General features: G+C 39.4%; 1 protein-coding gene across 1 annotated transcript in view; it reads left to right on the top strand.

Moving 5' to 3' along the window:
• rngtt (RNA guanylyltransferase and 5'-phosphatase) overlaps positions 1-16393 on the top strand; it is a 169105-nt gene that overhangs the window by 112643 nt on the left and 40069 nt on the right. Inside the window, exon 12 of the mRNA XM_088626745.1 lies at positions 1888-1956. Coding sequence (XP_088482871.1) covers positions 1888-1956 — 69 coding nt within the window. The remainder of the gene's footprint in view (positions 1-1887; positions 1957-16393) is intronic.

The following is a 16393-nucleotide window of genomic DNA, read 5'->3' as shown; positions in this document are numbered from 1 at the left end:
GTATACATCTTTCACCACATACTAACCTTTGAGAGCAGAGCACATCAGGAGACATGCAGACAGCAACTGAGTAAGCCTGATAAGTGGAATTCTGGGGCCTATGTTTAAGTTGTGAAATATCACCCTTGAAAAACAATGATAGCTCTTGGTAAAGAGTAGAGTTTATTGCCATATGTCCATGTTAGAATTCTTATTCACACTGATCTCTCAGGACATACAGTACACAGTACAGCAGACAACACCACACAGCGTAAATTATATAGTTAAGTGTGATACCACTGTTGCACAGAAATGAAAACAGATGGAAAATTTTCTTTCTGTGTACTGAATACTTTAGAATGACCGGTGAATAGATGTTGTCCATCTTTCAAATGTCTTCTTTCAGCTCAGGACCTGAATAACCAAGTTATCTTTAGCACCAAGAATATTTTTAACTTGACGCTGTCACACATTTAGAGACAAGCAAACAGCATTTGATCTATATGTTTATATTCTTGTTTTGTAAAAGAAAAAAGAAAAGTCCCATAATGTGCATTACAGTACATCAAAGTAATTAAACACTACTGCTGAAGTAAAAGGACTGTGGTCAATAAATACTGTAGGTTATTGTGAAGATCCATCATACCCGTGCAGGTGTTTGTAGCTCTTTGATCCATTAAGTAATAACTTGAAAGATTCTGTTCATTTGGCACGCACACGACATGGTGATTTTCATCACACAGTCTCTTTTATCTCTGTTGTGGATAGGTCCTCTGTAAATGTTCCACATCTTCCTTATTTCCAGGGTTCAGCTGGGATTGTGGTCTTTTAGTTGTGTGTTATTTTCTTTTTAAAGTGGATTAGCCACTTGTTTTCTACCCATTCCAGTGTGAAGCTGACAGTTCTTTAGCAGCGGATCTGCTCTGCTAGGAAGAGAATGAGCAGCCCGCTTGTCAGAGCCCCTTAGACTTGGACACTGCAGGCCCTTAGAGAACAGGTAGCACCGATAGGAGGGCATCTCTGCCCGGTGTCACTGCATTGTCACAGGTGCTGAGTTGTTCCAGGATTCGCTGTTGTGCAGCATGCATGTGGAAGTCCATCTTATCTCCAGGGGAATGCCAGTCCCAGTCGACTTGCAATTTTGTTTTTGCTCAGCCTCAAAACAGTGATGTCCGGACTATAGGGCTCAACCTATGTAGAAGCACTTACATTTTCATGCATCATTGTATAGTAGTTTATCGCAGAACCTCATGCGTCTGACTTTGTGGAAATCGCTGTCCTAGAAATGTTTTAGTATTGTACCTTGCATCCCACTTAAAAGAATCACATTTATCCTTGACTATTGTATTTCTTTTAAGCAGCTGAGTCTTAAAAGCAGACTTACAAAGTATGAGTGAAATTGATATATTTTTTCCACTTTGTTTCCTTTAGCATTGCTAACTTACTTTGATTTCAAACATGTTTAACATGGATGAAGATCGTGCCCAACTTAAAAGAACATCCGTCTCTTCGGCTTCCATCTGCTGAAAGCATTTCTTACACCTACCATGTGGACACGGATGTAAACAGCACAGTTTTTTTCAAAATAGGATTTACTCTGTACTTTACATGCTTGGTGCTTAATGCAGCTAGATATTTGATCAGATTCGAACGTTATTAGCTAATTATGCATCATTGCACTCAATTCAGTATCATATTACATAGAGAGGTTATGTCAAGAGAAGTGACACAGCAGATAGTTTCTTAGAAGAAGGGTATATAAATGAGGTCAATGTAGAAATAATTTTGCCCCAGTGCTTTTGGTCACTGTAAGTGGCTGATTATCATAGAAATATTTATTCTAAGTGAACAGTATGCATGGGAACGTAATCATTTTTCAACTAAGCCTGTTCTGCTTTCTTTTTTTAGCTCCTGGAAGGAAGTTTTACCTCTCAAGTTAGTCATGAAGTAGACGGTCTTATTTTTCAGCCTGTAGGGGTAAGTATCGTTATATTATTCTGACATTAATCTCGTAAATGACAGCTCTCCATTTCTCAAAAAACATGATTGTCTGTTGCAGATGTTTGTATGAACAATTCACATTTGTGCACTAATTCACATTGAGGCTTTTTACATGCACTGTAGTCCCCATACTGGATTGACAAGTATTGATTGTTTCCATTGGTTTCATTCTGTATCTCAGTCTTTTATCATTCTTAATTTATTCTTCCATGTATAGACACAAATATTTGTTCTAAGTGTTCTCCTGGTTTCATGTCATTCAGTACGAAAGAACTACAAGTAAATGCCGAGCTCCGGGATAAGTGGATGTGACCAGCTTCTCATAATGAAAACCCTTTCTACAGTGTGTTCCTGAATAAGAACCTTTTGTTATTAGTCGGAGGAAAATGGCATTTAAATCCTGTTTTAAAGAAATAATTAGAGTTTGGAATTTACATTAGTAGAATCTAAAGTAGTAAAGAAATTTCGGTAACCATTCTAAATTTTTCTGAAAGAACTTCCCATCATCACTCCATCATTAATGATTTCTAATATAGATCATTAATTATTCCAAGATGCCTCAGCTTAACTTAAATGTCCTCATTAATTTAGTGGGAATTACAATCTTAAAAACACTGAGCAGTGAATTTAATTTGAAAACCTTTGATATGCCAATTAAAGGGGACCTGCAGTCCAAATTTCTCAGACCAGTTATTAAATCTCAGTAACAAAATAAATTCATTGATAGTGTAGAAAAAATCACAGATTTTCAATTAAACACAAAATCGTGAACTTTTTGAAAGTATTGTAAGTGGCCATGTTGTCACAAACTCCCATGAATTGTGATGTGAAGCGGCCCTTCCTGCTCACTAGTCCCTGTGATAACTATTGTACTGCGAAATACAAGCAAATAAGTACAGGTTTGTAGACATTTCACTGCAGAAATGTTCCGACGTGGTCTGCATGCAGAGTTAACAAGTAAGTAGTATTTGTCAGCGAAAACGTCTCAAAGCCGAGAGCAGTATTTCTATTAAATTTAAAGAGATGTATTCACAAGCCTGACTGTTCACAATGTAACAGGGCCCTGTAACCTCATCAGAGATTTTGTTGCCTTGTTCTGAGTTGCAGAACATTGTGCTGCGCATACCTGGAAATATTGTCTATTTTCTGATGTACATTGGAGGTTTTGCAAGTTACTGTGTACATTTTACTTTCATCATGATTTGAAATGCACCCATCAACTTACTGTTGATTCTTTCTAACCACGAAATATAAAAATAGCATTGCAGTTCCCCTAAAAAACGTTGTCACGCTGACTCTACTACACTGAAGGAGTCATGAATATAGGCACCTTCTTCCTTAACAATGGTATTATGCATGTTTATTAAATGGGATTAATGTTGTTTTCAGAATCTATGACCATTTCACAGTGATATATTTTATGTTTAAATAGTTATGATAAAATCAAGATATAGGGTTTGTTCATTATTTCCGTAACTCTGAGAAGTCCCTGGAGATGTAGAAATACATATTCACGATTAATCAATACATGAAGACACACACAAACAGTATATAAAGACAGTAAATGTGTATTTAAACTCTGAATTAATATTTCTGTGATTTCAAATAAAGGAAAGGAGAACAATACTGACAGCCAGAGCTGAGAGACAAATGTGTTTTAATTTCATACAGCTACAGTGTTTCCTTGCCTTGGAGCTACCTGAATAATAATTTAAAACATGCTGAACATTGCTGTGATGGAGGTGTTGTTTAGATAAATTATCTGATTATAGTGCTTTCTTTGAAATTATCTTTCTTTCTGCAAAAGGTGATCGTCATGATTTCTATTCCAATTTTTGTTGCATCTTTGTTTTCTAGTTATTGATTTGAAACCTGCTTTTTAAACAGCAGGACAAGCTTTAAAGCCTGATGGGGGGAGTGAAGAAAGACGAGCAGCTCTCTTCTGAAAGCACGAGATTCTGGAAGTGAAATAGATAAATTAGGGAGGATTTTCTTGTCAGGGCATTTGAGCAGCAGCTGTTGAACGAAAAAGAGAATATTATGATGTCGAATTACGGCTTCATCACAATGCTAGGGAAACTGCACGTGTGAAATAGTCCAAAGCTGTGTTACATGGGGTTTGCAATCCCAGCATTGCTGCTGATCAAATGATGCTCTAAAGTGAAAAGCTCAAGAGATCTTTGTGTTCTCCATGCATAGCAGGCACTGGGATTCAGCCAATGTAGTTTTCTGCTTTTTGCTTTTAAATGAAATCTCCAGTTGGCTTTGGCTTTGATCCCACCCACTTTGGAGCTGCCGAATCCGAAACGAGTGCGATTGATCCGTTGTTGGCGTGGCTGGTCGCAGGACACTCCCCCTCCTGCCTGACCCGCCCAGGAGAGGGGCAGAGGGGTCTTGTCTGGACCACGCACCTGGTCTTCCTGCTGCGTCATTGTGTGAGTGGCGGCCCTCATCGATATAGACCAGAGGCACCTGAACACCTCGCAGGTCATAGCATTTGCTGTTGTGTGGCGTGCTTGGCTCAGTGGCTGATCCAGTCTATTGCAGATACTTTTTCAATCGCTGCTGGGGGAATCCTGGTCACAGCTGGGTAAAGACACAGCCGAGATTCAAACACTGTCTGGACTGTAAGGCTCCGCTCCTGTGCTCTGTGCACACGCCTTGACTGGTTCTATCTGTGCATAGATCATTTCTCTTAATCGGAAGGCACCTTTGTATGATTTTATGCAGTGATTGGGAAGAATCTGATGTAATCGACAGAGGATTAATCTCCCCCCATTGAAAAAAGGGGAGAATGCCAAATAATAAATTGGTCAGGGTCAGTGTTAATTCAGTGATGAGCTTTTCTGGCTGAACACTTTTCTGAACACAAGGTTTGTGTCAGCTAGTAGATTTCGTTATTTTGTATTAACATAAAATAGAAGATAACTAATTAATTCAAGGTACCCATCTTGTATGTCTGTGTTTGAGACGTAGATATTGTGAAGTGTCAAAAAGTGGATAAGCACCTCTAAAATGCAATTATGAAAGAAATCATATAATTTTAACTCAATATAATCAGCTCATTTTCTGCAAAGACAGGAATAAACGCTAGTTTTTAATTCTTTTTAAATCAGAATAGGTCCCAAGCAAAGCCACAGGAGCTGTAATGGCAGTAAAGGAATTGTAGTTTTTTTTACCAATGACTTAAAGTTATAATTGGAAAATGTTAAAAGCGTTATAGTTTATCTGTTTACAGCAGTCCTAAGATACAAAAGAATTTGTCAATTGATGCAAATGCAAGCGGACCCATCCGTAATGCAATTACACTTTATAAACCGAGAGCACCTCTTTCACCAGCCTAATTGGTCATTTAGTATTGCTGTCTTTTAAATTATTAAAATCAGTGTGCTTGTTACTACCCTCATCTCCATAAATGACTCAGTCATGTGTTTCAGTGTTTGCATATTTAGTGAGCTTCTTTTGAAAGACTGAATTTTGATTTTCAGAAGACATGACTGTATAGACTACAATAAGTGGTTAAGAATAAGTTCTTTTTTTCGTTCACACAGTATGTAGAAATATCGTCCTTGCTTTCTGTGTGTCTGGAGAGGAATCTTGTGTTTCTCAGAGAAGCAGCCTGAACATGTGAGCACACAGCCTGTGCCTAATTAACGAAGATGAAGAGCCGGGCACACTGATGATAGACTTTTCTGCATCTGACTTCATTGATTATGTGATGAACAAAGCCAAAGGACACATATCTGAGCCCAAACTGCAGTTTCTTCAATATTTCAGTGGTTTTAAAATTTAAAAAAGTTAGCAAAATGTCTTTAGGGGTGTTTTTCTCTGGCCTTCAGGTTTTAACACGAGTATAGTCAGCATAGCTTTTGGTGATGAATAATTCCTAGGAAATTTAAAAAAATCCTCTCAGGCTCTGAAAGAAAACGCTCTGTATATAAAGTCAAACAGGGTGCATTTGTCTGTGTTTTTTCACTTGGGAAGACTTTTTCCGAATTTGAGATGAGCTCAGAGTGCAGACTTTTCTTCAGAGCATTTTTTAACATGATTGCACCTAAGAAAATTGCATCTGGTGCAGACAAAAAGTGTTCATGGAATGGCATTGTGTACTCTTTCTGTTCTGCTTCTGGTTTGTTGTTAAAAAAGTCCATTCCCCCCAAAAAATTGGCATCATTAAGTTTAACCACAATAACCGCATTTTCGCTGTATTGATCAATATCCGTGTATGCAATCCTGTAAACTAATTTTAGTATAAGCAGTATATAAGAGTATCTTGTAGTAGTTCAGGTGGGGAGCTGCGTCAGCATGCGTAGGCTGCAAAGGAACAAGTAATAGGTTTATTCCATGCTGAAAAGAGAAGAAAACACGTTTCAGCTATGGAGCCTTCTTCAGGTATGAGCTCACACCTGAAGAAGGTTCCACGGCCGAAACGTTGTGTTTTCTTTCTTCTTTTTTTTCAACATGGAATAAACCTATTACTTGTTCCTTATAAGAGTATCTTACTTGAAATGGCTATTGAGAAGTGAAGACTCTTTCCTACAGTATGCTACGGTCACCCACAAAGCATTTGTTGTGTTCATTAATTAAGCCACTTAAAGACGGGGACGTTATTGTTTGACTCAACCAGTGAGACATTTGCATCCTTCCCATACAGTTGTGAGGCTTAAATACAGCAGTGCCTGTACTTTCTTTGAAAGTCCCAACAGTTTGAAATGAAATGCCGTCATTTCCAACTATTCTCCGGCTGAAATAAATCCGCTTTGATTAATTTATTTAATTTTTTTTTGCACGACACAAGGGGAAGCTGAAGGACACGGCTTCTGTCAAAAGCCAAGAGCACAACTCCGGTAGAGATGTCCGGTGACAGTACTAGACTGGAGAGCCAGCCAGGACTTCCCGGAAGTGGGGCTTGGTTAACTGCAGTTCTGGCACGGTTTATTATTATTATAAAAAAAAAAATTTACTCTGTATCGTTGTTACGTTGGTCGTTACATCATCTTGTGTTTACGAAGGAGTTGCCCAAAACCCAAACCCAACCCGTGGCCTGAACTCCACGCGTTAGATTAAGGTTAGGGCTACCAAGAATTATTGAGAACTGTTTAGGTCATTAGTAATAGTAATATTGATAACTAGTTTACAGATCGTTTCAAGGGACTTAAACAAACATGGAGCTGAATTTTAAACTTTTCTTCTCCTCTCTTCCTGCAATTCCTGGGCTTATTCTTTCCCTCTGCCACAAGCAAGGAAGGCTTTTATTTTACCTTTTAGTAGGAAAATAAGGACCTTACTCCAGCTAAGGGACATTATGATGAAACAGTGTGCACTAAATTGACAATAGTATGGAATTGGATTAGGTCCTACCGATGATTAATTATAAGATGTAGTTCTGAAGAAAATGTTTTTCCGAAGTGCGTCAGGCCCTCTCACCTGGAGTGTGAAATAGGAAAAATCCCATAACAGCTCCTAATGGATGCTCATTGCGCACATTGGAACTGAATTATTGCTGTCATCTCATTAATGATTTTGTAAGTGTGAGGAAATCTCGTCATTTGCTTTGAGGCACCTCCCACTCTCAGTGTTCACACGCACATCCGCGCACTTTGGAACTGGCCCATTTGCTCGTGTTGTCATGATACAGCTGCGACGTTCACACTTTGTGATTCCCAGAATTTGAACTCTTTCGTTGAAAATTTAGGACTCTTCGGGACATTTGTTAATTTTGTACTTTTGCTGTGTTCTGTAACTACAGCCTCGATACTATGACATGCGGCCACTGTGCAGTCGTGGCCACAATTGTTTTCAGTTAAAGGTCCACCTTTAACTTTAAGCCTCTCACATGTGTTTTCTTTTTTCAGATTAGAATAATCCTTCTAATATCAATATCAGGAGTAGTTAAGGAAATTTTACAACTAATGACCTAATGAATCAAATCAAGCTTACCTGCATTATATCAGTGTTTATTGGCATCAAAGAGGTCTAAATGCCGAAGATGCTCCACTGTTATGGAGTGGTAATTCGGGACCCATAACTGGGTGGTTGTGGATTTAAATCCCTGATAAAGCACTGCTGTTGTACCCTTGAGCAAGGCGACTCACCCAGATCGCTCCAGTGAAATACTCAGCCATATAAATGGGTTTAAATATCAGTCACTTTGAATAAAAGCATCAGCCAAATTAATAATTTGTTCATAGGTGTGAGATTCGTTGGTGTTAAAAAAACAAACATTGACATTCTTTACAATTTGATGTTGGCATTTTTGCTGTGCTAACATCTCCCTGCAAATAAGACTTGGATTGGATTAGAACAGTTTCTTCAAATGGCTTTGCTTCATTAATTTTGATTTGTTTTGCTTATAAAATTAACTATTTGCAGATGTACTTAATCACTGTAGCTGAAATCCTTGCCAACTGTTCTGCTAGGCAAATAATTGATTGTCTGATATAATTTTTCACATTAGTCACACATGGAAAAATGTAGAAAACGATGTGATAAATTGCATGTGAATTTTTAGACATTTGGGGCTGGTTATCTTTGCAGCATAGATATAGTCATGGATCAGTATTTTAGTGTGTCAAGCTGTTCCAAGTGTGGAGAAATAGATTGCTGGAGTTGGAATTTCATATTCCAAAATGACATTGACAGTAAAACCACTTCCAAGAAATCTCAAGTTGGTGGTTTTAATTTAAAAAGTTTGCTGAAAATTAATCATTGTTATGTAATTGTAAAGGAATATCTATTTTGTACCACTATATACAATAATGTTTAGCAAATAGCCTGCATTTAGATGTTAAAAATAAATGTACACACTACTGAGTGGAAAAGAAAATTGGAAATGGTACTAGTTCAGAAGATGAGTGTTTTTCATTTCCTGTAGGATACAGACAGTGAAAGACCCATGTAGGAGTGTTCGGTGAAGAACATGAGGTGGACAGTATTTCGGGAATTAGCAGTGATTCCCGAATTTTCTGAAACTCCAGTCAACTTTGGTGTCATTTAAAATATTGGCTTAAGGAGCCATTTAATTATTATTATATGTCTTGTGCATGTTTAATAATAGTGACGACGTGCAGGAGGAATATTGTTTCCCTGCAGTGGTGGAATGCAATGCCTAATATTCTCATCATTTCAAAAACTGAGATATGTTGGCAGACAGTAATAATTGGATTTAGTTTTTCTAACGGTCATAATTCAGCCTCTAGTCTCTAACCTATAGCGGGTGCTTGAGAGAGTGATTACAATTGCTACCTCAGATTCCCCATTCATTCCACTTGTGAAGCAATTATTTAGTTCTGCTCCTTCTCCTGGCACATAATAGCAGTTTATTGTATTACTGCTGTGCTTTGTCACTGGATCTTTGATGGCCCGGTTGTCAAGTCCTAGGTTAAACAATTCAGGCGAACGGCAGCACCTCTTCCAGCAGTGCCCAGGGTCACTATACACTATATATGGGCGGAGCGGTGGCTCTGTGGCTCAGGATCTGCGTCTGTGGCTGGAAGGTTGCCGGTTCAAATCCCGCGGCCGGCAGAGGAATCCTACTCCGTGGGGCCCCTGAGCAAGGCCCTTAACCTCAGCTGCTCCAGGGGCGCTGTACAATGGCAGACCCTGCGCTCTGACCCCAAGCTTCTCTCCCTGTCTGTGTGTCTGTGTCTCCTTGGAGAAAAGCTGGGGTATGCGAAAAGACGAATTCCTAATGCAAGAAATTGTATAGGGCAAATAAAGAAACATTATTAACATTATTTATTATACTTGGGCATCAGTGTGGGAACTCTGGTCCAGTGAGAAGAGTCAAACCTGCTGGTCAATCGGCACCAGGTGTTCTTTAAAGGTCTCCCGTCTCTGCCGAGCCTTGCTTCGCTCGTGAGATCTGGAGAGGACAGTAGCAGCGTTGCTACGAAGTCTTGTGCTGAGGAATGAAGCCCGAAAGAACCGAGAGTTCAGAAGAGTGCAAATGACGTGTAGGTGCACAGGGAGATAAATGTTCACTGATGTAGCCAGGAGCCAAATCATTTAAGCCTTTAAAGATGAGCAGCGGCATTTATAATTTGATTCTAAGTCCACAGAGAGCCACAGCAAGGATGCTACTGTATAGCACAAGAGAAACGTTCAGGCATTTTAGGAGCTGAGCAGCTGACTTCTCGACATTTTGCAACTTAAGAACACCTTTGTAAACACCAGCAAGCACTACATTACAGTAATCAGGCCTGACAGACCTGAGTGTGCAAAAGTGAAACAGAGGTTATCAGCGAGATCCTCTCCATTTTCTTTCAAATTGGACACAAACTGCTGGCTCTTGGCTGATAATCTAACCAAACAACCGCAGAAACCACAGGGATTTCACTTAAAACTGACTCACTGTACTCCATCAGTTCAAAGTAAGCTGTGTCGGTATAACTTTGTGTTTGAAATAGAGTCTGCTGTAAAAAAATGATTAAAAGGGAACATCTCAGGAGAGAATAGAATGTGTTACTGAATAATACCATTTTGTTGGCACATCTGATTTAAAGATCATAAAGCGCTGGAATTATGGAACTTTATTCTCTGAGAAATCAACAGGAAGACTTCATTACAACAGCACCTCTTCAGAGATTCAGATGCTGAGGTTTGTTTGAACTTGAAATTTGAATGTAGAACTTATAGCAGGCTGAGAACAAAAAGAATAAAATAGAACAGAAACCGGGGGCTCAGGGAGGTACGTACAGGGGGAGAAAGAGCAGTCGAAACAGATTGCCAGTGTAGAATGTCAAGGGGTGTAAAAATGAAGCCATTCTGCTGTTAATGAGGCGAGACAATAGATCTTTCCAATCCAGGAAATATTATCCCGCTGTCCTGGTTATTGGCCTTGACTGGGCTTTCCATCTAAATGTCTGGCAAGTTATCACATGGGCTCATCCTTGATATACAACTGAGTACATCATAGAGCCCTTAGGGATATTTTTCAGGAACAGGGACAACATGAAGATGATGTGTAACTTCTCCTATCTGTGTGGATCTGGACTGTGCAAGTGGTTTAGTTTAAAGTATCCTGGACACCAACTTAAACTTATTGTGTATGAACAGCAAAATACGTGTTTGGTAAAACCTTATCAGGAAAATGTCCATTGTGTTGTAGATCTCCACTGAGATTTTGCAGACAGCAAAAAAAAAAGTAAGTAAGCTCATTATGCTGATGAATAAGGGCCTCTGCCGTGAGGGTTCTAGGCTGTAAGCTTTACATCTGCAACATATGCTTTGCACCAGGTTCCAGATGTTATTTTGTAGAATTCTGTCCCAGTTCCCTCATAGAGCCTGGACAAGCATTTGCCTGTTCACTGGTCTCTGAGCCAGAGGAGCCCACATGTTAATCTAGCTTATACCACAGATGTTGGCTGGGGCTCACGTTTGGCTAACGGGACGTTTTGAGCAGAACTCATGTTTCCTCTCACGAGAAAGCCAGTGCTGTACGAGTGGTGTGAGGCAGCGTTGTCCTACTGGAATATTGTCAGGTCAGGACGAGCCACAGGAGGGGCTGCAGGTGAAGTCCTGGAACGTAACCATCATAGCACTGGGCAGTCGGGTTCACATCTGTCAGTAAATTTAGAGTATTGCCCTGCCCATCTGCACCATACCTGCTGGTGTGTCACCAAGGTTTGATTCATAGTTAAAGCCGATAAGAACATCTTGAGGAGTTGTTCCAATATACTGATTTGACAAAGGTGGGGTTTTTTTTTATAAGCACTAGGGCCTTCTGCATTCCTCTGTCGTTATCACCAGGCCTGTTTTCCAGCAGGTTCAACCACCCATGCCTAATGAACTCTCTGACTAATGTGCTGCTTTAGTGGTTATGCAACAGGCGGTCACTCTAGTGCCTCATAGTCATGAATGAACAATTAATCAGAAGGGCACCAAGAACATTTTATCAATACCAAAAATCGTATGCTTGATTCATCAAAAGACATAAATGCATAATGATGTTTCATTTAACTTAATTTCATAAGAAGTGAAAACAAAAGCATAGCTGGAATTGTTTCAGATAAAATTCCTCTTTTATTGTGCATCTTCTCAGCACCTTCACAGCAATGGCTGTGTGGCCTGTTATCAGTTTTCCTGCATGCAGACGGAGATTTATAGCGCTTGTAACGCTCAGTTCTAGACAGAAATTAAAGCAAAATCCCATGAAATGAATGTTGAGCTTAATTGGTTTTCAGAAACATTGATTGATTTTGAACAGGAAAGCAACTTGTCTGGTTTTCTATTATGGCCTCTTAACTTTCATGTTGCCGAAAACATGGTTAAAATTTAAAATGATAACATTCAATTAATGCTCCATCATCGAAGCGCATCCAAAATGCAGGTACCGCTGGTCGATGTGCTGCACATATAAAACTTTACACTTGAAAGGTGTCCATCTTCAGTTTAATCAAAGGAAGCTGAAATAGAGAGCAGAAGCTCTGGAAAAACCTTAAATTGTTCTCTGGCCAGCCTCAGACAGGTTATCTTACCAAGGCAATCAGAGACTTGTACCAACCCCTTGTCCTGAGTTCTTAAGACTGATTGCAAAGGTCCCCAGTGTCAGGAACAGAGATTAAGCAGACTGGTACTTATGTGAATTTAATTCCGAATAAAAGGGGAAAATTCAATCCGTAATGCTTTAATGTGTCAGAAACAAAGAAGAGGTCTGAGAGGATACCAGTCTTTTCTGTGAAAAAGGAAAGGCCATTTTTTTTTCCTTTACCCAAACAGCCCCTGTTTTTAATGTCTGCTTTATGGAGCTGGATGAAAAAAAGATTTCCAGTACTTTTGAGTGCTTCCATCAGAATGAATTTGTGATCAGTACCTGCAAATTGTATTGTTTTGGTTGTTGATACAGAATTATGGTGATCTCAATGAAATTGAGATATAATTGCAATAAAATTTCCAAATTTTTCCTTGATTATTGTTTATTTCGGTTCAATTTTTTTTTTTTTTGGTTTGTCTCCACATTTTGAACAGATTATTGCCCTGGGAAATATTTTTACAGGGGAAAAATACAAGGATTAATCACAGAACATAATGTACTTGCTACAGATGGGTGCATATCAAATCAGTGTGTGTTCCAGATGGTGTGCTTTGTATAGTGTGCAGAATGCAATACATCCCAACATGTACTATATTTATTTATTTTTTTAAAGATTAAAATGCACTTAAGTCCAAATTGCTTTGGAGTTGCATGATACCATTAGGAAGGCAATGTGTCTTTGGCAACACTATGGTACAGACCTGGTAGATAAATATGTGAAAGGTTCCAGAACAGAGGCTGCCGTTTGGCCCATATCGTCAAATATGCAGTAATATGAGGGCTTTTAATCTCACATTGTTATTGTATAAATTGGTACACAAATCCTGAAGAAAGAGTGACAGGAACGTCAAACAAGAAGACAAACTTAAATTAGCCGTGGCCACTGGCCACAGATCTTGTTCCGGGAATTGGAAATTTCAGCTGAAGGGAGTTTAACAAGATTCTACATTTCTGTGTATCACGTCCAAACTAATGATATCTAACACCGTTGGATAAAAAATGGCGCTATGTTTAGTATAAATCTTAGTAATTCATAAATAGATGCATCATTTTCTGTTTTTTTTAATAACTCCTTATTGTTAAATCAGCAATCTATTGGTTAAACGGACAGAACGGTGCTAATATTACAGTAGGCACTGGAACACTGTGTATTACTCTTTCACAGGGTGAGCTCTTCCCTTTTTCATGGGAAATGTTGCAACAAGAACCGAAACTCGGCACCTGAGAGGATTATTTGGAAAAGAAAACGTGCATATGTTGTTAAGTAGCATAAAACATGTTCATTTCCATTCCCCTGGCAGTGTCTTCGTGCAGGCACCAACCCTGTCGCTTGCAAAGTGAATAAAAAATGCTTTTTTTTTTCTTGAGAAAAAAGTCTTGAACATTTTTAATGTCAGATAGCAAAGAACACAGTAAGGTTGTGCATTCCCAGTACAGACTGTGCCCTGCAGTGGAGTTCCAGTCTGTGCAACAAGCAGAGGTCAACAGGCGCTGAAGCTCTGCTGGGTCGGTGGGTTTAATGGCTCAGGTTTCTCAATAATAATAATAATTAAGGTAAAACAATGAAAACAGCAGAGAGATTAAATTGGCACTAAGAAATGGAAGAGTTTGTAATGTAATAGAGGATGCAAAGGAGCAGACAAATAAATAAAAGCCTTTCTAAAGAATAAGGTTTTGAGATTTAAAATGGCTCAGGGACGGTGACTCTCGGACGTCCTTGGGGATAGAATTCCCGGGCTTTGGGGGCGCAGCAGGAGAAGGTCCTGTCACTTGTCCAGAGAGTCCAGAGTCAGACAAGTGAAGGTTTCCAGATGGGAAGCAGGAATATAATAAGCCAGGGTGGTACTGAAGCCATGTAGAGCCTTACAGGTGATGCTTATAGCTTATGAGGAGCCTTATAGCTTATAAGGAGTTTGAATTCAGCACAAAACCTGATAGGAAGCCAGTGCAAGGACTCCAGGACAGGAGTGATGTGATCACTTGCACAAGATCTGGTCAGGACTCTGGCTGCTGAATTCTGGATGTGCTGAGGTTGTTCAGAGTGCGTTCAGAGTGCGTTTAGATGCCCCAGCGAGAAGGGCGTCGCAGGAATCGGTGCGAGAGAAGACGAATGTTGCCCATTGTAGGAAGTGTCTGGTGCCTGTGAGCTTGCACATTTTTTGATAGAGAGGCATCGTTCCCCAGGTGAGTGCAGATCTTCCTGTAGGAGCTGTGAAAATTTTTCAAAAACAGACCAGCCCACAGTCTTTATCTTTCTCGTGTGGTACAGAGGGTCACAGTGCTGATTCCAAGTTGATTAACAAACGGAGGTTCCACAGTTGGGTGGGGGTAATTAAAAACTAAAATTAAAATCTATGTTAATAATTAATCCTCTCTTAGGCAGTAAAACCCCCATCTGTGTGGCAGGAGAGAAGGTGAAGAGGTGTGGAAAAATCTTAATAATGGAAAACTGAAAATCAAATTTGTGTGTGTTAGTGTTGATCTGAAGACATGTAGCCCTGCTGTGGTATTATATATTGTAAACCTGCATAAAGGCTGCTTCTAAGCAAATTAGTAAGTAAAAGACATAAATGTGTTTGGGTGGAGTGATTATATGGGAATTGTTAATTACTTGTCATGAATAGCCGTTGTTCCCCTCTGAGTTCTTTGGAAACTTGTAAACAGTGGCTGGTATTGAACAAACTCATTCATCTAGACATAAGAATATGGTATGTTGCTTTCTTTTAGACTGAATTCTGAAACATCTATACTGAAAAACTGTCAGTTTTGCACTCTTTTAGTATCTTTTTAAATATGTACTGATCTGGGTGTAGGGCAAAGTTTGCAACAATTGGTTTGAAACTTTCAATTTTACTTGAGGTGTTCTTGTATACAGGTAGTGGACAAAAAAAAACAACGTCATACGTCTAGGTAAATAAGAGCCACCAGGTATACAGTATCAGTTGCCCAGCTGATAGTCACAGACTGTGACTTTGGGGCACGAGCAGCTACTTTAATCAAAAATACTCCACTGATAACTCACCAGGGGAGCCAATGTGGGGCTTTTTTAGTGCACACCTGACAGTGGAGAGCAGGCACTGGACTGCAGTGTAAAATTGATGTGGTTAGATGAATCACTCTTCACTATATCCGTGGTGCAGCTCACGGGTGGAATTTTGCTTCCGTCTCGGACCATGAAAAGAGTAACCACACCAAGAAAAAGCTTTTGGGGATCATTTCCTTAATGCTCAACCTCCGATGTTTACGAATGACTCGCAGAACATTTCAAGAACCGTGCATTTGGAAAACCGATTCCATCATCAAAGATTCCAAAAAAATCCATCATCATGTATTACTGTACTGTATGTACTGTAGCTCACTTTTTCCATTATGCGATGCTTCATCAAGGGTATTTTTATGTAGTCCTACCAGTGAATGCCAGTGTGAACCCTGAGTCGTGTGAATGTTTGCGTCACAGTTGCACAGATAAAAACTGTAAGTGTTCCAAGGCTGGAGAACATTCGGAAGTGGAGGTGGTTGTGATTCAGTCAAACACAGGAATTTTTAAGTGTGAAAAAACAAACTTGGCTTACTTTTAATGTGCCAGAGAGGTTGAAGAAGAAGTCTGTTTGTGTGAATTTGCTGGGATGCTGCACTAACGGCAATTTCTTGATTCAATGGCTGTGACTAGGCATGATTTTTTTCATTGGCGGAGAAAATTGATATAGGACATGGAAAAAGGTTTTGCCTGTTTGTGATATTATTATTTTTGTTCAAGTCTCAGAAATTGGAAGATTAATGTTGCCTAAAGCAATTGCATTGATTTCTGTTTTACTCATATCTCCAGTGTCTGGTATGATCACCAACAAACTGGCTTGTCTAAGACTGACGTATTAAGTA

The sequence above is a fragment of the Lepisosteus platostomus genome, chromosome 3 (assembly GCF_059453375.1).
Source record: "Lepisosteus platostomus isolate fLepPlt1 chromosome 3, fLepPlt1.hap1, whole genome shotgun sequence".
Classification (NCBI taxonomy): Eukaryota; Metazoa; Chordata; class Actinopteri; order Semionotiformes; family Lepisosteidae; genus Lepisosteus; species Lepisosteus platostomus.
The sequence above is the reverse complement of the archived record's forward strand: the minus strand, read 5'-3'. Positions and strand labels throughout refer to the sequence as shown.